The sequence below is a fragment of the Bradysia coprophila genome, unplaced genomic scaffold (assembly GCF_014529535.1).
Source record: "Bradysia coprophila strain Holo2 unplaced genomic scaffold, BU_Bcop_v1 contig_350, whole genome shotgun sequence".
Classification (NCBI taxonomy): domain Eukaryota; kingdom Metazoa; phylum Arthropoda; class Insecta; order Diptera; family Sciaridae; genus Bradysia; species Bradysia coprophila.
In genome coordinates, this window is record NW_023503608.1 from 2,880,820 (window position 1) to 2,908,651 (window position 27,832).

Below are 27,832 nucleotides of genomic sequence, written 5' to 3' on the forward strand. Positions count from 1 at the left end.
TAGCTACGGTCCTGAATTATACGGACTTGTATAAATGAATACCATAGCGATTTGAAGTATCGAAAGCTTACGTATTCATAAGACTTGTTGATAATATCGATGGTTGAATTTCGTATTCATTACATTACATCCACAACATCCAAAGGGGGGCTTCGTACGCAATTTTTGTGTAAAATATTAAAATTGTCGCAGGGAGAATGTAATCATTTCGCTGAAAGTAAGGTATGAATGATGCGTAATTGCGTATTGTATGTACTGCGTCAGTAGTAACATAAAGAAAAATGCAATTTAGCATAAAATGAACGAAAGCAGGGAAATCGGTGGGGAGCGGACATTTTGTTTCATTTTCAATTTTAAAATGATTTCATCCCGGTTTTCAAATTAATCAATCATCATCACTATCTAGGATAGTCCCAATTTCCTTAGAATTGTTCTAATAAAAATTAATTTCAAAACCGAACTACATTCTCGTTTTGAATGCATAAAACGTAGAAGTTGCGGTGAGGGGAAATTCGATAACCTGAGAAAAACAATTCCAGTTTTCAGGATACTTTCTTCTATCGACGGACGACGTTTGACAATTGCGCCTTGTCAAAGGAGAGAACTGTTCACCGGTTCCTGTGAATATGAATAGTATTCTAAAATAGTCTCAGGTTTTTTCAAGGCACATGAAGTCTCTATATAAAACTTCATACGTTACGTAATTTACCGCAGCCAATTCAAACGAAAGTTTCATTCACTGCTATTTTGAAACAAAAGTGTCGAAAGTTTTATTGACAATGGAGTGATATATTTATTTACCCTTCGGTGTTATGTTGTGACAACCCTTACTTACTATTAATATCCTTTTCAAACTAGGCACTAATGTATGACATTGAAATTGAAAATTCTAAATAATTCTGAAAATAGCTGTAATAGCATTAAAGTCAACATAAGAGCATAATACTTATGTCGCATTATAATGTATTGTGATTGTCAGTCTCGTATGACGGATGGGGTTGTTTAGTAAAACATTTCATATATACAAAACTGAACAATGTTTCGTAGTCATGCACATCGTGTTTTATTTGGTGGGGGTGGGCCTATTCAGAACTTACTTCAAAGCGAGAAAGGATTAGAACAAAGGCATAAAGTTTGATAATGTTCTTGATTACACAAATATTAAAGACACATTGTTAGTTATTACAGGGCCTATTTAAAGGAATTTAAATTCCTAAAATTTCTGATTTAGACAAGAGGATTCAATTTACAAAGAATTTATGAAATTTCATAAAACAAAATATTTTCCAAGCTGAATTGGCTGGTTCAAAGAGATCAACAGTTTTTTTTTATATGTATCTCAGACGTGTGCCATAATATTGAAGGTACAAGAACAAGGACATGCCTCACTGACTAAAACCATAATGTCAAAGAATTTTTTTTTTATTGTTTTTACGAAATATAAATTTTTGTTGCTTAGATTTTGCCACGCAGCAAAGCTATTCAAATGCTTCCGAAAATGTAACATATGGGTGAATGGATATGTCGAAGATGTATAACAGTATTGATCAAACACTTCAAAGATTTTTTTTCCATCGCGAACGGAACATCTGAATATTTTATACAAACCTTCAAACGTGACCAGGGTTCGAATATGTCAATTCGAATGAAAACACAATGTTCTTCATTGTGTAAGGATTTAATTAAAATACCTTCCATCATGTCGACATCAATATTGAGAATTTAATCGTTGAAATATTTGAGTTGGAAGGTGAAAATTTGTGCAGAGCTTTCTGTGCTAACTTTTCGGATTGTAACGTAAACATTAAAAAAAAAAAACATTTGGCGTCTCTGTCTCCCGTCGACACGCCAGTTCTTGAACTAATATATTTCTTGACATAATTAAGAAAATTGTCCTCAAGGGATTATCTTCTCTGGAGTGGCCTTCCTTTTACAAATATTTTAAAACACTTGACGGTTACCATGTTATTTCCATTGGTACCAATTTGATGAAGTTATTGGTAAATTGAATTATTCTTAACGCTGGACCAACAACTAATAACGTTCATTAATTACCATTGAATTCAAGAGAACAGGGCCAGGTCTAGAGATCTTTAAATCACAGATTAAAATTTGAATCGAATCATTGACTTCAGGACAATTATGGGCCAGGAGATGCACAACACAGAAAAAGGAATGTCCTCTCATATACATACATAATCCATAATAGCACATCCGTGTTTCCAAATTTTTATTTTGACGAGTTATACGTTATAGCCCGACCCGAGGGGAGGGCGGTATTCCTACTCGTCAAAATACAAATCTGGAACCACACTTTACGTGCTTCTGGTCGGTAAATGCGAAAATGAACATCAAAAATTATCGAGTAGAAGTACGTAAATGCATTAAATTATGAAACCTGTTGCTCTTTTTAACTGAATTACCACCCACAATAGTTAGTTACAATATTCTATTACTTCGCTTAGCACATATTTTCGATATTTTTTGCATCGTCGATAACAAGTGGCTGTTTCTGAAAAGCGCATATTTCCCGGTTGAAATTTGTAATGAACGCTGAAAGTAAAGTCCAGAGATGTAGTACACTCAACAAAACTGACTTAGAAACTTTTTCACGTTTTAACCGTTCTTCAACCCAAAAATACAATCCACCTAATTTTGAATTGAAACATATCCAAAGCCTGGACCGCCTGTTACACGAGTCAATTTTTGCATGTCATGTCATGTATAAAAAGTGTGTACGAAATGTCTAACAATATACATGTGCGGAATGGATTTTGTGGGTATATGTGTTATCTGAGTAAAGGAAGGCAGAGTTTCAAAGCTAATTTCGGCTGTTGTATTCTTAATCTTAAGTGCAAGCACACAATTGTATATAGTAAAATATTATAAAGGTCGGCGCGATGTTCGCTCCGATTTCCATTCATGTCGTTTCTCGTTAAAATATATTTGATTCCATCAGATTATCAATGCGCAGCACGTCTTCAAATTATCAAAATTTTCTTTTCGGTTGATTTACCTAGTAAAACAGCAGAAAATTCGCTCTGATTAGCATATTAATTAGTAAAACTTTGTCATAATTACCATATCAATTGTCAATTTTGGGTGTATTAGTTCACCAGCAACAATTCGAATTCAGGTGGGCGTTGTTTCGAAACAAATTTCTGTGGTAGATATAATAAAAGTCTCTTGGCATTTCACCTACATGTGGAGCGTGGTAGATCACTACCATATTCGGCGTGTGTATAATATGATGTAAACATTACCCGAAATATCGTTGAGGAATACAAAAACAGTTCAGCTTCATCATCCATCCCATCCCAAGGGAGGAAAATTATGAAATTGTAGACACTTTTTGTTTGGTGTAAATATTCAAACAATAATTGGATGTTACTTTGCGAAATTTTTGGTTAGATTGTACATACAATGAAGAATGTTTGCGATGCCGGCATTTCCACATTAAAAACCAATAATTACTCAGCGTAGGTAACGCGAGTTTCGTGTGCGGCTTTAAGTGAGATTGATTATTGTATTACAATCCGTATTTCTTTATCCATTATGAAGCAAAAATTGTTTTGTATTTCCGTTTCATTATTACGGATTTGTACGTTGTGCAGACGAACGTTGAATGTTTATGATAAATGGGGATCAAATCTCGCATTAAATTAATACCTCTGGATAAACTAACATCAACTAATTGACGTCACACACACATTAATTTAACATACCCTCAGATGAATTCAATAATAAAAATAAGAGAAATTGTTTACCGACGCTGAGCTCTTGGTCGATTAAATTAGATAATCCCGTTTTTCTGCGCTTATTTTACCTCTTCGTAAACAAAAAGAAAAAAAAACGAAACACGGGAGATGTACGGTTTTAGGTCTATGTTTTCACAAGCTTGCTAATGGAACGTAATTATGGCTGAGGGAGAGAAATGGATTTATCGACGTGTTTGCTCAGACCAACCACTTTTATGTACAATTACTTTGATTTAAAATTGTTGTCTTAGAGTCTTACGTTAGCAGATTTTAGACTCGTACAAAGTATACCGGTTGATTGTGTATAAGCTGTCCCGGTCATCTCATAGCACGGAATTCATCAATATGACGTGCAATGAGAAATGTGCATGATTTGATGTCTGTCTGTTTCTTAATTCAATCCTCAAAGAGAATCTGCTAAAAAAATGGTTATTTTCGCGGAGAAATAGGAAATTCCAAATCGAGTGATCCAACTTGGAATTTCTCATTTTCTCCCCTTGGTAAATACATAATTTTTCATCCAAACGTGGCGTGAATAACCATATCATGGGAGAAACAAGAGGTGAGAAAATAAAAAAAATTCTAACCTGAACTGTCATCAGATAGAGTGGCAACAAAACACCACCTTCTAACCGCATTATAGTGGAGAAAATAAGGTTGTTGAAACATCTGGAACTCGAAAAATTAAGGCTATGTTGGCAGGATGCGGTCTTGTGGATCCGTATTCACAGTATTCCCGGAAAAGATAGCGTTGAACTAGTTATTTCCTTAATACAAAAAAGGGGAAATTGCATTGTGGGAGTGTTACTGTCACCAGGGAATATGCATTTTCCAATTTTTTCTCGATGTAAACACAACAATTGTTTCGTAAGTTTCAGCAGAGAGGGAAGAAAAGGACTATTTTCCGCATTCGTTTTGAAAAATATTTTTCAGTTCATTTACTTCAAATTCAAAAATTGTGAGGCTTCAACTTACAAGAAGGTATCATTCCATTGTACGAGCATCATGTACCGCCACCGAACAGATTTCCATGGTTGAATAGTCTTCCGATTCTACTAAATAAAATTTTAATCAAAATGCCAAGAGATTTTTCTTAATTGATTTAGAGGTCAACATCCGGTTCACTTTTGATTGGAAAAGTAAAATTAATCTCAATCTGACCGTCTGAGTGTTGTTGCCGTTTGTAGCGTAACATATTATTGGTTCAAGTATCAGTGTCAGTTCGAAAATGAAATCACGTTTCAGCAACTTCCCTACCGTTTCATCTTACGTTATACGTATACGAGAGAAACAATCAGATCTAAAATAATAATGTAATTTTCCTTCGTTTATTTATCCGTTCTCCAAAACTGGGATGTGTATAACCAATGATACGACTGGATGATATAAACGCGTCTGCCAACAACTTCGTAATTTTAGTATAATTCTTGAATTTAATTTAATTCCGTTATTTATAGAATAGAAGTAAAGAAGTTCATGGAAACTCGAAAAGCTTGCGATATGCATTTACAATGGGATCTGTGAAATTAGTTTTCTTTGTTTTTGTTGAAAGTTATCCAACGTTGTGAGCGAAAAGGCGTTCAAAAGTAAATCAGTGTCTTGGCATTGTTCAAGACAATGCGCCTACGACGAGTGATCTATATATAGAGGAGGTCTATTAAATTCGTAAAAGTATTTCCATGAATTATGGGAAGTAGTCATAGTCATCATTTTCATATTCAATTTTTAAATCGACTGAACATACAAACACCACAATATTTTTATCCTGACAGTCATTATAATACGCTTATCAGTTGAAATCAATCGCATTGAATTGGATGAACATGAACTGTCTCTCAAAAGAAAAGTTCCACCATTCGCGAATCTCAATTTGATTTATCATCACTTAGTAATATTAAACATTACATGCAAACAATGAACACTGCATTTTCCTTGGTGATTAAAATTTTATCCGAGCCCATTAATATTTAAATGATGATAATGGATGCCGCGTCAGCCAGACAAACTTTTTTTTACAGTCACTACTTTCAATGTGTAGTAAGTGGTAATGTGAATGTATTATGTGCGAGAAAATGATTCATTATGTTTATGTAACATGAAGGGACGCAATAACGATAAAAACTCAAAAACTCTTGCAATTATAACGATTTTTTTTAGAAGTTATCAGTTATTTAATAGAGTTACACTATTTAAATGAGCTGTTTCCATTACTGACATATTACAGGAATTAAAAATGATTTAGCGATAAAATTCTACTGTTTGTATGTGGTGAGTGTGATCCAAAGTTGGTAGCTTTTAATTGTATCCTTCAATTGTACATATAATATACAATTACATATAAGTACAATGGATAGTACAAGTGCATAGATACAGTTTTCTCCCCTTTTAACATAAAATGCATTTAACATTTTTCGTTTAATATCCACAAAAATCAATATAAAATAGGTTGATGTGATGGACGATGCAGTACTTTAAACTGTGTCGTTCATTGTTTTACAATCTTCGTATTACCATCAAAACGATAACTCTCAAAATCAGTCAAATGTCAGTACCATTAATGTCAAAAGTTAAATTCCATTTAGGTGGGTATGCCGTAATGAGCTTTGCCATAGCATGATCGTGATTTTAATAGATATTTTCCTTTACATTGTCGTGTAATTACTTTAGGTAAAGTGAAAGAAAATTCAACAACCTCTGCTAAGACGACAGGTCATCCGATCAATTCATTTCACCATCCTCCTTCTATGAGTTTCACCTTTTGAAATGAAAATATGAAATAAATTAATGAACGAGCCAGAGCAACGAACTGCTGGCAATGAACTATAGATTCGAATGTCAAAAAATAATAAAAAGTTTGTATGGAGTTTAACAGTGTATATCTCTCGATACACTGTCCAATTGCATTCACTTATTTTCTATGCTGTCTGTATACTTTCATGCCAGCAGTGTGTTGGCCAGAATCAATGTAAGTGTACAGTGTACACACAATTTGTATTACACATACAGTTGATGAGTGATTCAATTCCCACTAAATGTTAACCTAGTGAGTTTACTTGAAAACTGGAGTCCTATAGATCAAAGTCATTTCAAATGCCATCCGAGTTATAAAATACCATCCGAGTAAAGAAATACCATCTAAATGTCATTCACATTCACGTTAGAAAAATTCAAACAAATGAATGAATGAACGAAATAAACTTCAGTTAATGACTTTAAGAATCGAATCACGAAAATTATTTTTACTTGCAGCACCCTGCGAAAATGAAGAGGCACACCGTTGACACTTGCGATAATATTCATTTTCGCAGGGTGCTGCAAGTAAAACACCTTACGTAATTGTTTGACGATTGTTATTTTACCACGAGGGATTATAGTCATTGCCTTCGGCTCGGGCTACAAACACCCCTTTCGACAAAATAAAAATTTTCAAAAAAGGACAAAATTTACTATTGCACAAAATAATTGCGACGACCAATAGAAGGCCAAAATTTTTCGTGAAATTATAATTAAGTTAAAGATTTGATAAAAATAACTGTCTGCCAATAAACAAACGGTAGAAACCGCAATCACCGCAAGGGTCAAACTTTCCCAGGGTGATCTATGTGTTGTTTCGGTGGCCCAGTCGAAAGACGTGAAACGTATGCATCGATGGAAGGTAATATATTTTGATGATGGTCAAGTCAACCATACACCATTTTGAGCTGAAACTTAACCGCCCGTTGGTGCATTTTGATGCGACTATTATTACCAGTAGAATGAGTGTTGTTGGTATTGAGGCTGTAGAGAATTCACTGAACCTTTTCTGATGTATTAATCAACGAAACATGAGTCTCATGAGGCTCCACGTACATTAGTGATATTTTTCAAGCTATATTGAAACTTATGTGTTGTGTGTTTATTATATTTGCTCGACGAAATCAAACACCACAATTTATCATCGACTACATTCCAACGATATTTGGAAAATCGAAATTGTATCAATAATCAATATTTCTCTGATATAATAATCTAATTAATATGTTGGAGAGATTTCTCCTTTATAATACCTACTCTGAAACAGAAAATATAAAAATTTCAGACTCGATCGAAAATATTGTTGAGTTCAATTAGTCATTGTTTGAGAGAGACGAAGTTTAATCGGAATGAGAAATTTCAATCAAAATTTAATTGAATTTTCATTACATTCACATGACACATTGGTCGAACACAATCAGTGTCAATATAATAACGTGTGTGTTAAGAGAGGTCAATTCGAATGATTTTTTTTTCTTCATTCGAATGATAAATGGTCAATGTTTCGTATAGAATGTTATTTAATTTGATTCCAATTCCACTTCCAATTTTTTTTTTATAGACTGATGAACATAGACTATCACATAAAAAAAACTAACTTTCAGGTTTGCTAGCCTACAACACAAAGAAAATCAATTACCAGTCAATGGTATTCATCATTGACAAAAATAGCATAAATACTAGAAAAGAAATCACATCTGCAATATATAGTGAACGAATTTATTTGCGCGCTTATAAATAAATTTCAAACAAATAAAAAGAGCGAATTTAATTGCGTGGAGATGGGTGTTTAAACACTTAAAACCTCGCTTGAAACGAATTCTCAATTTACGGTTAATTGAAGTTATATTGAAACGAAATGGAATGGAAAGTGATATCTTTTAACATTGACGGTAAACACTGAGTCATCGACTTTAGGTGAAACGATTTTTTTTTTAATTCTAAAAGTAAAATGTTGTAAGACTCTCATTTCGTTAAATTTCAAGCTTTTTTTGTGTGTAATCGTTTCTGAGGTATCGATAGCCACAGTTCAAGTTCTTCACGGTTTACGTAATCGAATACTTAGCATTCTGATTTTGCTCTACTGATTAATATTTACGTTAAATATTGTTCGTTGTACAGATATTATGTTGAATATGCTCATTGCTCATAGATGTAATGTCAAGATCTAGGTCAAGATCGGCAACAAAACTCTTTGCTTATAGTGCCAATACCCTGTTCTCCACAATAATTGCGGCACATCATCATTTCGGAAGTAATGCGAGGGTGTATTGAGTGTCAATTAATATATTTAGCTATGCGCTGATTCAGACAGAGCCTATCTTAGGAAAATAAAATTCCTGAAAATTCCAAAAATTACTTAAAATTCCTGAATTCTGATCTCACTTAAATACCATCCGAATATAGTCGATTTATAGTGGTTTTTTTCGTTCTAAGCATATTCGATATTTTTTCAAATTCAAATCGTGTGATTGCCGCCCTTGCCTGCGGCGCGGGCTGCAAACTTCACACGTTTGAATTTTTTTACTTTCGCCCCTTGTTATGCATACTATTTTTTATGCCAAATACTGCGGAAGATTTGTATTTTCGGTCCGAAACAAAACATAAATTTAATGAATCTGTTGAGTTATCAACAAAAAATAAAAATGATTTAACAGATAAAATTACAATAAACACACATTCACTTGCTAATAAAACATTTGGTTATCGTCAACACAACACTACACTCAATGCGTACTTTCAATCAAGTGAACATGTGCTTTCGTGACATATGAGGACCGAAAGTAAAATGATGACAGTGACATTTACTTTCGGCCCGCAAATACGCAAGCCCACGGGGCGAAAGTAAAATGATGACAGTGACATTTACTTTCGGCCCAAGGCCTGAATTTTTTTACTTTCGGTCACCATTTGAGGACCGAAAATACAAACTTTCGCAGTATTTGGCATAAAATAGTTATTTACGTATCGATTGAGTAGGCCGAAAGAGTTACGTATTAAGTTTTTCATGTGTCGGGGCCGAAAATGAGGAAGTTTCGATATTTTTCTCAGGTTTTCGACCCCTTACATGAAAATTTTTTTGAGTATCTGTTTTGGACGATTGATTTTAGGCACTTTCGCATGTAGCCCTCACTTCGTTCGGGCTACAACAAGCGAAATTGCCTAAAAACAATCGTCCAAAACAGATACACAAATAACTATTGTATGCTTGCTAAGAGGACCGAAAGTAAAGAAATGTCAATTCAAGGGGCGAAAGCGAAAGCTTTCGCCCCGCGAATTGACAGCTTTACTTTCGGTCCTCTTAGCAAGCATACAAATGAACTTTTTAAAAGCAACACTTATCGAATTAGTGATGATTTAAATCTGATGACAGCACCGGAAAATAGTGACGTAATATGTAGGACAAATTATTCTTTTACAACCTTCGCAAACTACATATGCAAATATGATGGGTGAAAAATTAGGGTATTTTCGAGAATTTAATTATGGGAATTATTATGGGAATAGGCGCTGGATTCGGTTCACATTTTTTCGAACGATAAATAAAAACATTTGGCTCACGGTGTCATTCGATCCTATAATTCTCAGTGCCTGTACTTTAATTTTTCGTTTATCCGATCGAAGATCCATTTCCTATGGACGAACAATGAAAGTGTAAAACAGGTATGGCCTATTGTCCGCCCGGAGGACATAAAAAATTGATTTTCGTAATTAAACGGACTCATTTTCATATTATTTTGACATAAAATGGGAGTTCGTTTAAGACGAATTCGCCGATCGACCATACCTGTTCTAGACTTTCATTGATGGACGAAAACATACGAGCAATTTGGCGTTGTCAACAACTTTGCTGCGCTTTGTAATCCGATTTGTAGCACAATGGAGAACGCAGCATAAATGTCGATCTCAGCAACGTGCTCGTGTGTTTCGGCCTGATGCCCATCAAATAAAGAATCAATCTTATAGTTCTAATATTAGCTGGAAGTCGCTTTAAATAACGATTTTCAATAAAAAAAATTATAGGTCATAATAGCCATTAATTCTGATAGTATGTTATTGTTATATTTAGACTCATATGGTTGATTTATTTGGAAAAGTGTCAAGTATAGAGAATTTTTCACATAAATATTTATTACGATCTCATACTTTTATATGCCAGCTATGTGCGGTATAATTATTATTATTATGTACAAGCAAAAACAATTGAAAAGAAATTCATGGCATTCATGGTTCTTGAGCGCTCCAGCAGAAAATAGCGTTGTCTTCAAATTCTTAACTTAAACGATGAAATTGGAATTTAAATTCTTGAAAGTCTGAAAGTGATAACGTTTTCAAGGATTTTGTTTTAAAATAATTTAAATTCTTAAATTAAAAACCTGCAATAATCCGAACACATAAACACAGTTATCGTCAGATTGAACAAGTTAAACATACCAGCATTACTTCGTAGTTTATATTTTCTGTATTGGTTATACAACACATTGAATGGACCCACAGTTTTCATCAATGTTTTCTGTCGGTTAGTCAGTCATTGCAACTTCTGTCTCAAGTGGACAAAAATTACTATTATTGCAACGGTGGGAGTATTGCACGGTACACTCTCAAATAAACGACTTCCTGTGCTCCTTTCTGTGTATGAGAAAGACAATCAAGCACTTTCCTTGTTTGGATAATTTATAGAATTTGTATTTCCAGCAACCTAAACTGATGTCCATTCCACCAGAGATCCACCTTCAATAAAGATATAACGAAAATTCGAGGAAAATTACGAAAATTCACAAAAATATCGTCACGACTGTATGCTCTATCTTCCACCGTTTAGAAAATATTTGTACAAATGCAATTTCCTTCTTCGGCTAGAAACAGTCGCAAAACCATATCATAAATCTTCGTTTCTACTTTTTCAATTGTTTCCAACCTATTGCGGACTTATCGTCATAAGATGCAATTTCGTTTAACATATCCTCGCATTTCCTGCATGTTCAACGGTATGTAACGTACTTTTAAATGTTTTTTTAACTCTTTCAATTCGCAAAGGTTCATTGAGTGAAAGATTCGTTTTTTTTTTCATTTCGTACATTCATACGTATTATGGTATAATGGTATGTGGTGTGTAGCACCTAACAACTACGATTTGTAATGCTAGAATGTGAATGTTAAAAAGAATGAAAGACGAAGAAAAAAAAACCTTAAAATAATGGCTTCGTCTTCCGCTCAATTCTTCATGAAGATAACGAAAATAGAATTTGAATTTAAAATTGTTCAATTCAAGGAAGTAATGTGAGTTGTCTGAAAAAAGAAAAGAAATTAGATTTGTTATCAGTTCTTAATCATTTGCACAGTGTACAATCTATAGTAATGGCAGGGCCGGTAGTTACCAATGGAAAGTTCTTTAATTGGAAAATATCGTATTTCTTATTCGGTCGGTCATTGGTTAATATTACACCACCTTTTATACCAAAAAGAGTTGTCCGATTAGTCGGCATAAAATTATTCTAATTTTTGTTTAAAGTTCAAGGCATTTCAATTACCCTCCATTTTTTCCATTCGATTCGAATATTACTGCTAGTATGGCGAATACAATGTATTTTTCAATCTTATGACCGTACCCTCTTCCTGTTCGTAAGAGTTTAATCAACAAATCAACATCAAATTTACAATTTAAATTTTACATGTCTGAAATTGCAAGAATTTTGTGGCAAGCAACGTATTGTATCGTCCATGCAATTGCTTTCTTTACATAAGTAACCATTATTCAAATTCATTCTGTTCTGTACTCACTCTGCATTGTGCATGCATAAATAGTTTACTATTTTATGTAATAATTTGCTGGTCATTAGTTACATAAAGTTCCTCTGGTTGTTCTACAACACTTCCAAAAAACTTCTAAAGAACAATAGCCACTAAGGAACCCTACGGCTAAGACATTGGATTCAAAAATGTTATGTGTCAAATCAAGAGATGTTTTAATAATAAGTTTTCAAAGTTTGATAATCAAACCATAGCATGATTTATTCTGTGCTATAGACTCCATCAAGAAGGCCTATTGTTGTAACTTGAATTATCGAATTTACCTAAATTACCGATGAAATTTCACGAAAATAAAGTTTGATAATTTCGTAAGTAAATTAGGGAATTTCGGTAATTTTATCGGTAATTTAGGTAAATTCGGTAATTCAAATTACCAATAAAAGACCCTGGTCTCCGTTCAATCACACGAGGACCTGATAACATATTAAGTCGCACATAAAAAACCAAATAACAGCAAGTGACAAAATGTTGTTGGTATTCGGACTAGGAATCATTCAGAAAGGATGTCAAGAGCATCCCGAGAACGGGTTCCGCCCTCGTGTGATAGTCCATACACTTCTTCAATGTTTCATGCATGTTAGGGCATACATTAGGAACGTCACCTCAGACCGTCACTCGTAAAATGAATTAATCATACTTATCATACTTTTGGAATCCATAGTACTCTACAGATTTCTAACAGTCTGATATTTCTCTGTGTCTTTTCCCTTGTAACCGAGTAAATATAAAGTGAAAACCAACTACTTGCATGGTCTGTCCCAGTTAAGTTAAGAATTCGGTTTCATGAAAACAGAATTGTTCACTAAAATAGCTTTGCCCTCATTAAAAATAATAGAATGAAACTCACATTTAGGGTGTGTGAAATCGATGACAGATTTAAATTTAAACAACACATTTCGATGTCTGCACCTTTTTGTAACTGTTCTTCATTTTCAAAAATAATAGTTTTTATTAGAAAAGTCATACACGAAAAAACGAAAAAGGCTTAACTTGAAATAGATCATAGGCCTTTCCATGAACCGTTTTGAAAATCGTGTCACGGTTATAATTTTCCAATTTAAATTTTGTACATATTGTTTGTGTGCATAGTATACGTGCTTATTAGGACATTCTATGTCGAGCATTTAAAAGTGGCGTATAACCACTCGGGTGTCCAATAGTTAACGGTGTCAATGACCTTTCTGTTTGTATTGTTACCAATTTCTATATGACATTTAACCCCTGTAGAGATTATAAATACACACATGCTACATTTAACATACAAGCTTAAGATCGATTGTTTGTGCAAAATCATTTTATGCATTCGTCCTTATATTCATGGTATAAAGTGCATTTTACATAAACGCGAACGTCATCGTGTATAAATTTAGTTGGCTCTCTTTCTATATGCAAGGAGAAGAATGATTTCCGCGAAAACAAAAAATGCTTTTTGAGCGAAAACTGATAAGTAAGGACATTCAAACGTTTCCTTTCTCTATGAATTATCTAGTTATGTTAGTGTTCGAAGTCGGTGGTATGCGTTTCACTGTTAAATTATCGGTTATTTCAATGAGAGCCATCATTTTTCAAAATTTTGTTCCCACTCTGTATCTTCATCTAGGTGGATATACCCATCTTCGGACATGAATAAGTCGTTGGAAATATCAAAAAACAAAAAGTTCCACATTAGTTCAAGGACTGATACCCAGGACCATTTCTCAGATTAATTAAATATTCAATTTGCATCAAAAATACAAGTATTGAAAAACTGAAAGAAGCTTCATATTATTACAAAGTATTATTAATGAAGAAAATCAACAAAGTTGAGAAAGCCACTAGTCGTCTGAAGATGGGTACATTCACTCTATGAGGCAGGTCTCACTTCTTGAGTCAACAAATTTTCTTTAGAGTTATCTTTAGCTTTCTCCACTTAATCATGATTTTCATTTCTGGTTTCTGCATCCTTAGTGATGTCCTCAAGCTGAGAAATTGACGAGAAAGGAGAAATTCTCTTTATCTAACTACAAAAACGGGTGTCTACCGATTTCTTTAGAATGTCTAATTTACTGCATTCTACGAGGTATCCTATCTAATTTAACTTAAATGACAACAACACACACGAAGAACGGTGCTCATCAGCACTTCCTTTAATTAATTAATAAATTATTATCAACTAAACGATGATAATCAATTATTAATCAAGTGTCACCTAAACCCGATACCCGACTAATCAATAAAATACCCATTTTGTACCTATCGCTATATCATTGTATAACAATACACCATTTAATGAATAGATCAAGGAAACTTCGACACAACAGCTGCTTGCTTCGTTGAAGAATATATCTCATCATTTCTTGCATATATTTTTTTTTAAATTGTGTGGATGCTGATGATGCCAGTGAAGAATCTTGATCTAAGGTACCATTTATGTGGTCTATCTATCTATATATACAAACGGAAAATAGGTTACATAAAGAGCTTATAAAATCAATTTTAGAATATTTTTAAAACGGAACCTAGTCTTTTCCATCCAATCGATGGATACCTTTATTCTGGTTTTGCTTTTACTCTGTCTCGAAGTATTTCTGTAAGAATTAAAAGGCCTGGGATTGCACTAACACAATCCACAATTTACCTATTTTCTTGGCCTCTGATATACTTATCTTTAACTTTCTTTGACACGTTCCCTTCCTGATGATAATGATAATGAAAATTTGGGTGTACTTCGGACCGCTGCTCTTGTATATATTTTCTTTTTGGAGAGTGTCTGTTACATGCCTTCCATAATTTTCTATTGCAGAATCCAAATCTCCAATACCCTTCAAGTTGATTTACCAATTTCACTCCATTTTGTCGTGCATTTCAATACTAAGAGGAGGAATGGATTCATTTATACGGTTTGTAAACAAAAAACAAGATCCTTTTGTTTATCTGGTGCTTCGTCGCTCATTTCCAGCACACTACTGTTCACAAAACATTGTTAACTAACTTACGCTGACACATTTCTTCCGCGAATTTGATTCCAGAATCGTCTCTCTCCGGCTCGTGCTGGAAATCTCTCATTCGCTAATAAAAAACCCTTTAGCATGAGTTAAGAAAAGTACTATTTAAAGCAATCCTGATCGGAGGACACATTTGTTCAAAATGTAAATCAAAGTTTTCGTAATTGCAGTCTTCTCTTTTGTGGTAGATTTTATACAAGCAATTAACTCCCTTTATGTACAAGTCGAGAAAAGGCTATACGGAAATTAAAATGCATGGCTACGGTTTTATTATATTGTTCGTCATATCCACATATACATTGACAATGACTGCTATTCGCTATTATTCTGCAACGACTTAAAAATAGCGGAAAATTATTATGGGATTTCATTCAAGTGTTCCGACACGATACAAAAGACATATTTTCTCAAAATGTGCTTCAGTTTCGAGTGCTTTTGAAGAATTTTTATTTTGAAGAAAAGAGTTGAACTTTGTGCTGTTCAGTAAAATCGTCCTATAGACCAGTGAGCATGCACGGAATTTAAGAGTTGACACAAGCACTTTAAAATGAAAAAGATGCGGAAAGTGCAATTAAAATGAGACTCTCACCCATAAAAGTCGGTTAACACTTAAGCTTCATTCGATTAATTAGTTTTTGTTGAGGATGTTGTAAACAATTGTTAAGTCTTTTATGGCTGGCATTTGATTCGTCCGTTTACTAAAAATCGACATTACATCAAAGTGCCTTCAAATTTCAATTCTAAACAATGTAAACTACGTAAACTAACTCTATGATTTTACGATTCTGCAGTAAAAAGCATGCACACAGTTTCGGTATGTAAATACACCATATGTGCGCCTGAACTGTGTTTTCTGTATGTATATAAATGCAATCATTCTTTTAAAGGCACCACATTCATTATGCCGTAACATTTATGGCCAATATTACACAAGAATAGGAAAATATTCGAACACGAACCATGTTCTGTGCTGCTGATTGCGGTCTATATATTCTCCGTTTCGAAAAAGGAAAATTTGCTTGTGTATACAGTGGATACACTACACACATTATACTTATTCGGTTAGACCAATATTTTTAATAATGATTCACTTCCGTTCTGGTAAACATTTACCTTTTATGAAAATGGAATGAATGGAATGAATTCCTTTGAATGAAATGGAAGAAAAATAAATTTAATTTACTTTTATGGCGTCAATTTCATACGATTTGTGAGTGATGCCTGGTGCTAATTTGACGAAATTTGTATGTCTGAACAACGACCTGAGTCTGTGAAAATTAATTTTTTTCCCGGCATGTGCTTGAAACATTGGATGACTATACTACAAATAGGTACATATGCTGATGAACATCATATTTTCATTTTATTTTCAAACAGGAAGGTCGTTATCCCTCATTCACGACACAATAAAACGTCTGTGCGCAATATACATCCAATTCTTTTTTTAAGGAAAACGAAAATTTTTAAACGAAGAAATTTCCCTATTTTCTTTATTATCAATAAACTAGAACTTTTAAGTTGAAAATTATCTAATGAAAAAAACGTTTCAGATGAAAATTGCGAAAGGGGAGGATTATACAACGGATACAACGTCTGCTATAGTGCTGAGTTTTTGTTGTCACGAACAATGAACTGGCACAACCATTCCTTTGTAATATCATCATAACTTTTACATAATTGTCACCCACTAGTTGATCAGGTGGGATAGGGTGGTCTTCTTTTAAAAAAAAGATGATAAATCCAGATCCACGTAATTCGACATAGTTCAAACTCTAAAAACATCTCCATCTTGCCTTCGTTTACTTGACACATATCTTTAAACAATACCTCTTATGCACGACCACGCCTTTTACAACTTGTGCTGAATTGTTTAAACACACATGGTGTCCATGTGTGCTATTGTTTAAACGCAACTGTTAAGTAGACTGAGGCGAATGAAAACGGAGAAATATTTTCAAGTCTGTAACGTTTGGGGAGGACGAAATGTCGTGTATTCGCAGGCATCTGACCGACCTCCGCGTTTTTAGCCCCGTACGAAGTACGAAGGGGCTTATAGGATTACGATGCCGTGTGTAATTGATGGAATTCGAAGCAGACGGTAAGGGCAAAGTGTTTGCCTATGTTCATAGATAACGAATCCGCAATAAAAATTTGGTCCGTCTGTCCGTCTGTCCGTCTGTCCGTCACGTCGATATCTTGAGTAAATCAAATCCGATTTCAAAAATTTTTTTTTTCCCTGAAAGATAGTCAAAATAGTGAGGCTAAGTTCGAAGATGGGCATATTCGGGTCGGCCCTTCGTGAGTTAGGGCCACCTAAGTGATTTAAGGTCTTTTGGTGATATTTATGGCAAAATAAACGACGGAAATGTAAATGACACGGCAAATGATAGGTATTGTCAATACCAATCCAGGAAAAAAAAGTTTTTTAAAATCGGGTGAGTGGACCGTGAGTTAGGGCCTTAGAAGTGAAAAGCTACTAGGACCCTATGTGTATTTTACATAGAACTCAAGTAAATTTCATTCGTTTTTCGTAATTTTTGTGTCATTTGGAAGGTAATCAAAAGCCGAATAGAATGTTGTTGAAAAAAAAAATTAAATTTGGGTCCTCGGACTAAGGCCGCTACTAGGGCCCTATGTGTATTTTACATATAGCTCGAGCAAATTTCATCCGTTTTTCGTAATTTTTGTTTCATTTGGAAGGTAATCAAAGGCCGAATAGAATGTTGTTGAAAAAAAATTAAATTTGGGTCCTTGGACTAAGGCCACTACTAGGGCCCTATGCGTATTTTACATACAACTCGAGTAAATTTCATCCGTTTTTCGTAATTTTTGTTTCATTTGAAAGATAATCGAACACCGAATAGAATGTTGTTGAAAAAAAAAATAAGTTTGGGTCCTTGGACTAAGGTCGCTACTAGGGCCCTATGTGTATTTTACATATAACTCGAGCAAATTTCATCCGTTTTTCGTATTTTTTGTTTCATTTGGAAGGTAATCGAACACCGAATAGAATGTAGTTGAAAAAAAAATTAAATTTGGGTCCTCGGACTAAGGCCGCTACTAGGGCCCTATGCGTATTTTACATACAACTCGAGCAAATTTCATCCGTTTTTCGTATTTTTTGTTTCATTTGGAAGGTAATCGAACACCGAATAGAATGTAGTTGAAAAAAAAAATTAAATTTGGGTCCTCGGACTAAGGCCGCTACTAGGGCCCTATGTGTATTTTACATATAACTCGAGCAAATTTCATCCGTTTTTCGAATTTTTTGTTTCATTTGGAAGGTAATCGAACACCGAATAGAATGTAGTTGAAAAAAAAAATAAATTTGGATCCTCGGACTGAGGCCGATACTAGGCCCTATGTGTATTTATACTCAATAAATTAAAATTTTAGGTCAATTCGAAATTTGTGTTACATTTAAAAGGAACGTCGTACGGGGCTTCGTAATTGCGCTATGCGCAATTTCTAAGATGTACAAATTACATAATAATTTTACTTTACCGACGTTTACGGGCGCAGTAGGTTTACGGTAAGAGTAGGGCGACGGACGAACTAGGGTCACGTACGCAATAGATGTACGGGTTTGTACGGGGCTCAGTCGCAGCAAACGCTCCGACTGTTCTGACGGCTCGTTTTAAGAGTGAAGCCGCCTTAAGAGTTTTACTTTTTTTTCTTCTTGTCATTTGTTGGCTACATTCACTATCGATATTTGTACCCATCCTCAACTATTCGTATAAATGAAAACTTTGCCAATCATTTGATTGCATTTGAGATAAGTACACAGTTCGTGAAAAATGCTTGAAAAATAGGCCCATGCAAACTGATTGAAAAATGTTAACATATAACGTTTGTTTGTTTGTTTCATGCCGATGTAAACGCAAACGCTTATTTTCCAGACATTTTTGAAGCATTTTGCACTATCTCACGAACTGTGTCCTAGCCTTTACTTGAAAGCTTCTACGAAAATTTATATGAATGCACTAAGCACTATAGCTTACAGGTCGAGTTATTGTAAATAGTCAGTCGTTTCTTCATCAAGCACAGAGTCGACTTGTGTGCTGTTATAAATTTAGCAACTCTTTTACATGGTATAGTGTGCTGTGTGAGACATTTTGATAGCTTTGTATAGAGAGGAAAAAGGCTATGACTGCAAAGTGTTAAGAAAGTTTCACCGTCTTAACGTTTTTAAGAATTTACAACCTTTCGATTGACCAAAATTTCTGTATTTACTATAATTTTGTGGATTAAAGTTTGTTCCGATTAAGAAAATGCAATTCGAGATTTTTTAGTCATCTATTTTCCCACTCAATTAAGTGCTTCCTAGTTATGATATTTTGGCGCAAAATTTGAAGTAGCTAAGGTGTTTTAAAATTTTGCTCCAAAATGTTTAGCAACATTAGCCATTGGGCGAGACTCGATTGGTTCTGGTTGAAGGCAATTGAGGCATTTTTTGTTAGCATCGGGAAATTGGCTAGCATTTTCCTTAGCGCTGATGTTGGTTTCTTAGTCACGTTGTTCACAGCAGAAAGTCTACTTCTTATTGCTAAAAATTCTGCGCGTTTAGGGCAATCTTTATTGGCCGCAGGGTGATCGCCTTTGCAGTTAACTCACTTCTGTACAGGGCTGTTGCAAATTTCCGTTGAGTCCACATTTTCCACATTTAGGTTTTAAGTTGCAGTTCCGCATGCCATGACCGTAAAGCTGGAAACGTGGGTGACATAATTTTTGTTGGGTAGAAACAGCCTCCATTTCGGGATAGTATGGCTGATTTTTATCCTCATCAAATTCTTTAGTGTTGCCACTCCCCGTTTGAGCGAAATGACGAAAGTTGCTTCGTCGTCAAAACGTTTGGTTCTCTTGGGAATTTCATTCATTTCATTCATTTCGACTGGATCGAGACTGTACGATAGGGTGGTCCAAAAAATAAAAGTGTCGAGGAAGTTGGCGGACCCCTGGGAAAATAAACCTTTATGGCCTCCTGATAAAAATTGTATATGGGGCCGATGCGATCCGAGTTGGTTTATGGGTCGCTCAAGGACGAAATGTGTGAAAAACACTGAAATTTTCCATACATTTTTTCCATATGAGAAATTTTTTTTAACGACAATATCAAACTTTTTTGGTCCAGACAACTTAGATTAGATGCAAAAGCAACAAAAATGCGTTGGTTCCACTTTTTGGAATTTTTATATCGTCTGGGCACACCTAACAATATCGATATAGACAAAAATCGACATATAATTTCCAAGTAATACAAAGTCAGGCGAGGTCACTATTTAAATTAAGTGTTAGGTGTCGTTGTAAAGGTAATGACAGTGGCTTTCTAACGAGCCCACACACAATAAGTTTCAAGTTGGTGTCTTGACGAAACAGTCATTTGAAAATTGCCTGAGTTCACGACCCTGACATTTTTGCACCAAAATCGATTTCTATATAGCTTCAAAAAATTGTTTTCGAAAAAATTTCTTTTTGCAATGAAAGCTTATGCCATAAGCTCTCGTTAGACATGAATATATCCGATGCACATCCCATAAATGTTTTGGAAGAACCCAAAGACTGAGTGAACAGATTACGAATCTATGACTGACTTGGGAGCTGCGAATGCACTTACAAATCATTAAATCGGTCTCTTTGGATTATTCTGAAGTGAAATAATCCAACTCACCTTAAGAAGTGACCTCAGCATCTGTTAATTACGTTCAATTTTTCATTAACCCTCATTTTCGTGGTTTTTCACATATTTCGTCATTGCGCGACCCATAAACCAACTCGGATCGCATCGGCCCCATATATATTTTTTATCAGTGGGTCATATAGGTTCGTTTTCCCCGGGGTCCGCCAACTTTCTCGAAACTTTTATTTTCCCATACGATTCTGGACCCCCCTACTGTACGATTTCCGAAGTCTCCTCAATGTCTTTTGGAGGTTGCTTGGCAATGCCATAAAGTACAAATTCATCAAAATTTTCGGTGTTTAAATCATGTGTAAAAAATTCCACATCAAGATGTTCTACATCAAGATGTCGTTTGAATTTTGTGTATGTTGAAACGTCGCTCAGCAGAATTTTGATTCCAATTGACTACAATTATTAAACGTAAAGTGTCCATTCCACTCAAAAAAAGTACTCCGTAAGAGAGCCGTTAGAGTGCCGTGAGTATTTTTTTTGGTAAGAGGAAACTAAGCATAAAGCTTGTGCAGAATCAGCAAAAGCTGAACTTCACCAGCTTATCAACAAACATACTCTACTTGAATAATATACAATCAAAACAACGAGTTTACTACAGTCATACGTGCTATGTTCGCGGATAGATGGATTTAACGTCTGCACTGTATGTAGCTTGCAGCTTGTCGACCAGCTGGAGATGTTCGTTCAGCTGTTGCTGATTCTGCACAGGCCTTACGTTTAATAATTGTAGTGAACGCAACCGATAAAAAAAATGTGTGTAAAATGTAACTTTTACCGGTAAATTTCATACAATTTTTTTCCGGTTTCATTCACTACAATTGACACATATTTTATAGCGTAATCAGCACTTGGTAGTGAATTGTTAAGCACTTGCATTGCTATACCAAAGTTCGTTGCTCCGACTACCGTAATCAAATTAATTTTTAACATTACCATTGCAAACAGGTGGTTTTTCTTGACAATTTTTGTCATTTTCATTGGATCCAGGAGGTACGGTAATCCCATCAGCTGGGAGAACAATGTCATTTATTTACGGTTGAATGTTGCCTGATTTCGGCATGTTGTTAACGGCTACTGTCCATATCCTTTGTTTATTGTTAGCAAGAACTAGTTCACTGGTAAAAGAACGGCACGCAGCAAGTCAATTAATTGTGATAAGTAATTAATTTGATTGCACCTGTTTACTTTTTTGCTTGCTAAGCTCAATTGATTATTCGAGGTAATCGGAGCGAATAATAAAGGCGACCATGTTATTTACACAGTGGTTAAACGGAAACTCAACGTGGTAGATGCAACTTTACATAAGTGTAATTGCAAGTGTGACCCAGCTGGTAAAACAGCTGATGTTTTAGGTATAAATTTATCTTGACATTAACTGTAGATATTTCAATATTTTGTAAAACTTACATGTTTAGTCAATATTATGACTTTGGGTAAAGTTTCGTTTTTCGTTAAAAAAACGTCTGTCTAACAGGGTTAAAAGTCAAACGATTCCCAAATTGTTTAATGCACATCGACGACCAAGAATGAACATTTTTCTCCTTTTTCTTTTTCCAGAATGAAATCGAAACCTACTTGACTGGATCGGAGATGTGGGAGCGTCGGTTAATGTTCGGGTCTCTCATCGGGCTGACATTTTGCATATCGATATGGCGAATATCAACACTCGAGCCTCAAATTGTTACCGAATATTCACCCTATTTCAATGCACCGGCACAGTTTCAAATGATACCGAATGATACGTCAACAACTAGTGGCAATACCATATCATATCCGCCACCAATTACACTGGATGAGCTGCCAGCGAGCGATTTTAGCTCTCTCATAGATTTAGATAAATTTACGTTCTTGATGAATCAAGATGCTTGCAATTCGATGACTGAACAGCCATTAATTTTGATATTAATCCATTCGGCACCAAACAATTGGCATAAACGCAATGTGATAAGAGAAACGTGGGGCAGAGACGACCCGCGCGCCAAAGTATTGTTTTTGCTTGGCGCTGTCGAATCGAATAGTTTACAACACAAATTGGAGCAGGAGAACAATTTGTTCCAGGACATGGTGCAAGGAAATTTTCACGATGCCTATCGGAATATGACCTACAAGCATGTGATGGCCTTCAAATGGTTTAGTTATTTTTGTCCGGAAGCTAAATTTTTACTGAAAACGGATGATGATGTGTTCGTGAATACGCCGACGATTTTCGAATTTTTCGAAAAAGGAGTCCTCGATCGACGCAATTTGATTTTATGCAATAAAATCGAGAATGCTCGTGTTAGTCGCAGCTTTCGATCCAAGTGGCGCGTCAGTACCAAGGAATACGCGTCACGCTTCTATCCGACATATTGTCCGGGATTCTCAATAGTATATTCGGCCGACACTGTGTTCCGACTGTACAAGGAGGCGCAAAAAACGCCCTATTTTTGGATTGATGATGTGCACGTGACTGGTTCGTTGGCGCAAGCAACAAACTCAACGATAACGCCTATCGGTGATCTGTATTTGAATAAACAGCAAAAGAATGATGTAATCAATGGATATCACAATGCTGTCAGTTCGTTATTTTTGTTTACTTCGCCCAATTTGACTGAAAAAGAAATTCGAGCGCTGTGGAAGCGTGTGAATGGTAACAGTAGCAGATAGCTTTTCTTTAATGTTTATTTAGTCATTTAACTGTTAAATCAAAGAAATATGTTAAATTGATGTATCCAAAATGCTCAAAAGTGAAAATTTGTTATTTTTGTAATTTCTAATAATTAGACTTTGCCGTTTGAGCGCATTATGAAGCCATATTGCATTTAGAGCCGATGTGGTTTTCTAGAAACTTTTTTTTTAAATTTTATAATTTCAAAAAGAGTTGTATTTGCCTAATGAGTCACTTTATCGAAAAAATTGAAGTGTGGAATTTCTTTCAAGGTGATAATGACGTGAAACAAGTAAAATTTTCGACTGTCTGATCTGATCTCGTAGCTAAGCGGATCTTCTGTTTCTTCTTAGATTCTCTTTTCACTAATTAACTGTAAGAGTTCTAACATTCGATTTTTGTGTGGTGGTGTCTATTAACACACACATCTCTAAATAATTGACATTCCTTCATGTGATCAAGCAAATTATAATAGAGATTTTAACTGTAAAATATTTGCATGCAATTCGCACGTCAACAAACCTAACGAAAGTTTAACTAAATTATTAACAAAAGATGATCCCTGTCTTTGATCTCAACCCATAAGTATTAGACCTTAAATCCTACTAAGGAAAGTGAGATCCATAGACTGTTTTGCATATTAATGTTAATGTAGGACCTCGTACGAAACTTTGTGAGTAGCATAAAATAAAATTCTAGTCTGTTGAAACTGAAACTAAGAGCAAGATCTGTGTAAATTGCATAATCACGGTATACACTCGTCCCCTAAGAAAATGGTAAGAACTTCGACCAGTTATAACCTATACAACTCAGGTCTTTTTTCATTTTCTGATTATCAAAAGATTCCTTTTTTTTAATTAATTCGAAAATACAACTCGAGAAAAAGCTTAGTTCACAAACTTTCATTTTTCAAAGACTTTATCCATTGAACGATTTGGACCATTTTGTGTTTAAACGTTAGCAGACGAATTCCTAACAGCTGAAACGAATTATAGGTTTGTGCGACGAAAACTCTTCCAATCTCATCGGGCTCTTAACCGTTTAAATGTTTGCGAACAATAGCTATAAATGAGTGTTTGATATTGTAAAAGGCCTAGCATTAGTTTGTTGAACTTAGATCTTTAGCACCTTTTGCATTTGCTAGCTCCCAAACTTGAATCTATTTTTGTATTTTTTTTTTTTTTTTTTGTTAAGTCAAAGTAAAGCAACCAAATCGATTGAAATCAAAAGGATGATAAGTAAATGATGAATATAGTATGTATAGTATATGCGACAACACAGCCATGACCGACCAAATAGGCATAAAAATCGTAGCAAAAATCTTATAGTAAATTTTTAAACAAATGAAATTGATAAACAAACATGTATAAATGAGGAGGATCAGTTATTGGAATGTATACACTATCACATCACATACAAAAAAAAACTGCAAAAAAGGAAAAGGAATTAAAAACTAAGGCAAAAAACTATTTATTCAAAAATATTAACAAAACAAAAAAATCTATAAGACTTGTTATAAGATTAGGGTCTATTGAATATATTTATATTTAAAAAGTAAAAATGAATTTATTAAGTACCTTCTGAAAAGTAATTGAACTTCAAAATAAATTTTAAAAAAAATTAAAATTGTAAACTCAACAAAAAAACCAATGTAGACATTTTAGCGTAATTATATTTTTCTTTATATAAAAAAAAAACAAAACAAAAAACAACAAAAATTAGCAAAGATTGGATAAAAAAATTAAAATGGAAATGACGAACGATGATGATGATGAAAATGTAGATAGCAGAATTATATAAATGAATTTTACCTGTAAACAAAAATTAATTAAAATAAACAAAAATCCAAAATGTAGACCATAATTTATGGAGATGCATGCAACATTCGATCATAATAATATTCGTTGCCAGTAAAATTTGTACTAATTCTACACTGGTAATATTGCTGTTAAAATTCTAATTAACGAATTATATCGAATTTTGTAACTGTAAACTGAAATCTTTTACTTGATGAAACTCCATCACAACTAAGCTTCTTAGTAAACGTACCACGATGGATTCGTTAAATCTGTTGCTTCATTCCTTTAAAATTATCCGTTGCGTTTGATACACGACCTTTTATTCATTTGTTTTAAAGCCTTTAAGAGTCAATTCGCCAAAACTTCGAACAGCTTATATGGAATCGGGATTCAAGCCGACGGCGATCCAATCGAGCTATGGCTCAAATGAATCGTCGTTCAATTCTGAGAATATCGTGGAACAACTTTTTTCCCGAAAAATATTTGTTGGGCTGAAGTGGTCGCGAAAATCGTTTTTTATCAATTACTCCAACATGCGAGATGTGAATAATGTCAAATTGTGCACGTTCATGAAAGTCAATAAGCTGAATATTATTAACCAACAAACGCCGATGTTCGGCCCACCCAGCCGCCGCAACAAGTGAAAAACCTCGATAAATTTTTGAGAGGCTCTGGGCGCCCATGTTGGAGTAATTGATAAAAAACGATTTTCGCTATAGTCTAGTCGATAAGGGCAAACGTTTACCAAAATCAGTTGCTCAAACAGCACTTAAAATACTTCTAAAAGTATTGTAACAAGAAGAGACAGAAATTGTTGTCTCTTCTTGTTAGAAAAAGTTTAGAAGAATTTTAAGTGCTGTTTGAGCAACTGATTTTGGTAAACGTTTGCCCTTATCGACTAGACTACTACCACTTCGTAGAAAAATTTTCTAATGGCCATGACAGCCCAACAAATATTTTTCGGGAAAAAAGTTGTTCCACGATATTCTCAGAATTGAACGACGTTTCATTTGAGCCATAGATCGATTGGATCGCCGACGGCTTGAATCCCGACTGTTCGAAGTTTTGGCGAATTCACTATTAACGTTTAAATGATTTCTTAAAGCAAATTTTTCCTCAAATAACTTTACACATAACAAGCCGTAACAAGCGTATCATTATCTATGTATTAGATATGTTACTTCTTCTGTCTTACGCCTTTTCTACTATACGATTTGATACATTTTGATATCCAGAACTCGCAATCTATGTTTGCAAACCTCGAAGACGTATCGGTAAAACCGCTCCGAGGGATTCTTTTGACCTGCCGAAGTCGGACATTTTTTCACCTGCAAGAAAATATCAAAATTTCGTGCTCGTGCCACCACCTTCTAGAACGCGGATCTTGGGACCAGGGTTCATCGAGCCATCGATAGTGAAAAAATTACTTCCGATGTCAGCAAGTCATTTTCAAAAGAAACCTTCTTCTGATTCTTGTCGAAATCTTATTTTAGCATAAATATATTCCAACGACACAACGCCTGTGGCCCAAGCATCAGAGAAACTTGAAAAATTACGAATTGACCAAAAGTTTACGGAAAGTTTAGAAGGGTAAGTCAGCAATGTCCACAGAGCTGGTTTTCTGTAAAATAGATTTTGATTAACTTCTATACAGGGGCGTCAGTGAAATTTAGACATGAATCTGTTCATCTGTTTACCAGCAAGGCTGTAATCTTTTAGGATGTCACGTAGATCTCCATTTTATTAGAAACTCGGAAACACATCGTTTCCATATACAAAAAATCACAAAAATCGAATTTATGTGGCGAACTGAATTTTTAATATGAAACGTCGTGTGCCACCCACGCATCTGCATCTGTGTGACCCACTCAAAGTTAACAGCCTTGTTTTCCAGTTGGTCCACTCATATAAACAAAACTGCTTTATATACAGTTTTATTAGTACCAAGCGCGAGCGTGTAATCATGAGATAGTGTCAGTGCAGTGTTTTTGTTTATATAAGTGGTCAATAAGAAATGGGCGGGAATTTAAATTAAGAAGAAAATGTCTTCTTGCCTTCGTAACTGGTTCTAAAAAAAATTCAAACCTATTGACCCTAGGTTCGAGGTCAGCTTCGAGAGCGTTGATCCAACACTAAGGTAAAAGATTTAAAAAAAATAGTAATGCATGCCCCTAATGTGTTTCTTTTTCGCGATCGATTCTAATGGCAAGTAGCTGTGACGACGAGGACATTAACAAAGGTCTTATTATCTATAGTTAAAGTATCCTAAAAAAGTTAATATCAGTTTGAACTGCAAAAACTGCAAAGTTATGATAGAATTTCCTCGACTTTAATTAGGTTATCCAGAATGT

At 34.7% G+C, this 27,832-nt stretch overlaps 1 protein-coding gene across 1 annotated transcript in view; it reads left to right on the forward strand.

Annotated features, from left to right (window-relative positions):
- The window catches only part of LOC119080206 (beta-1,3-galactosyltransferase 5), a 31,888-nt gene extending 6,596 nt beyond the window's left edge, over window positions 1-25,292 (forward strand). Inside the window, exon 2 of the mRNA XM_037188445.1 lies at window positions 22,593-25,292. Within this exon, the coding sequence (XP_037044340.1) occupies window positions 22,626-23,681 (1,056 nt within the window). The 5' untranslated portion in view covers window positions 22,593-22,625 and the 3' untranslated portion in view covers window positions 23,682-25,292. The remainder of the gene's footprint in view (window positions 1-22,592) is intronic.
- The last annotated feature ends 2,540 nt before the right edge of the window (window positions 25,293-27,832 follow it).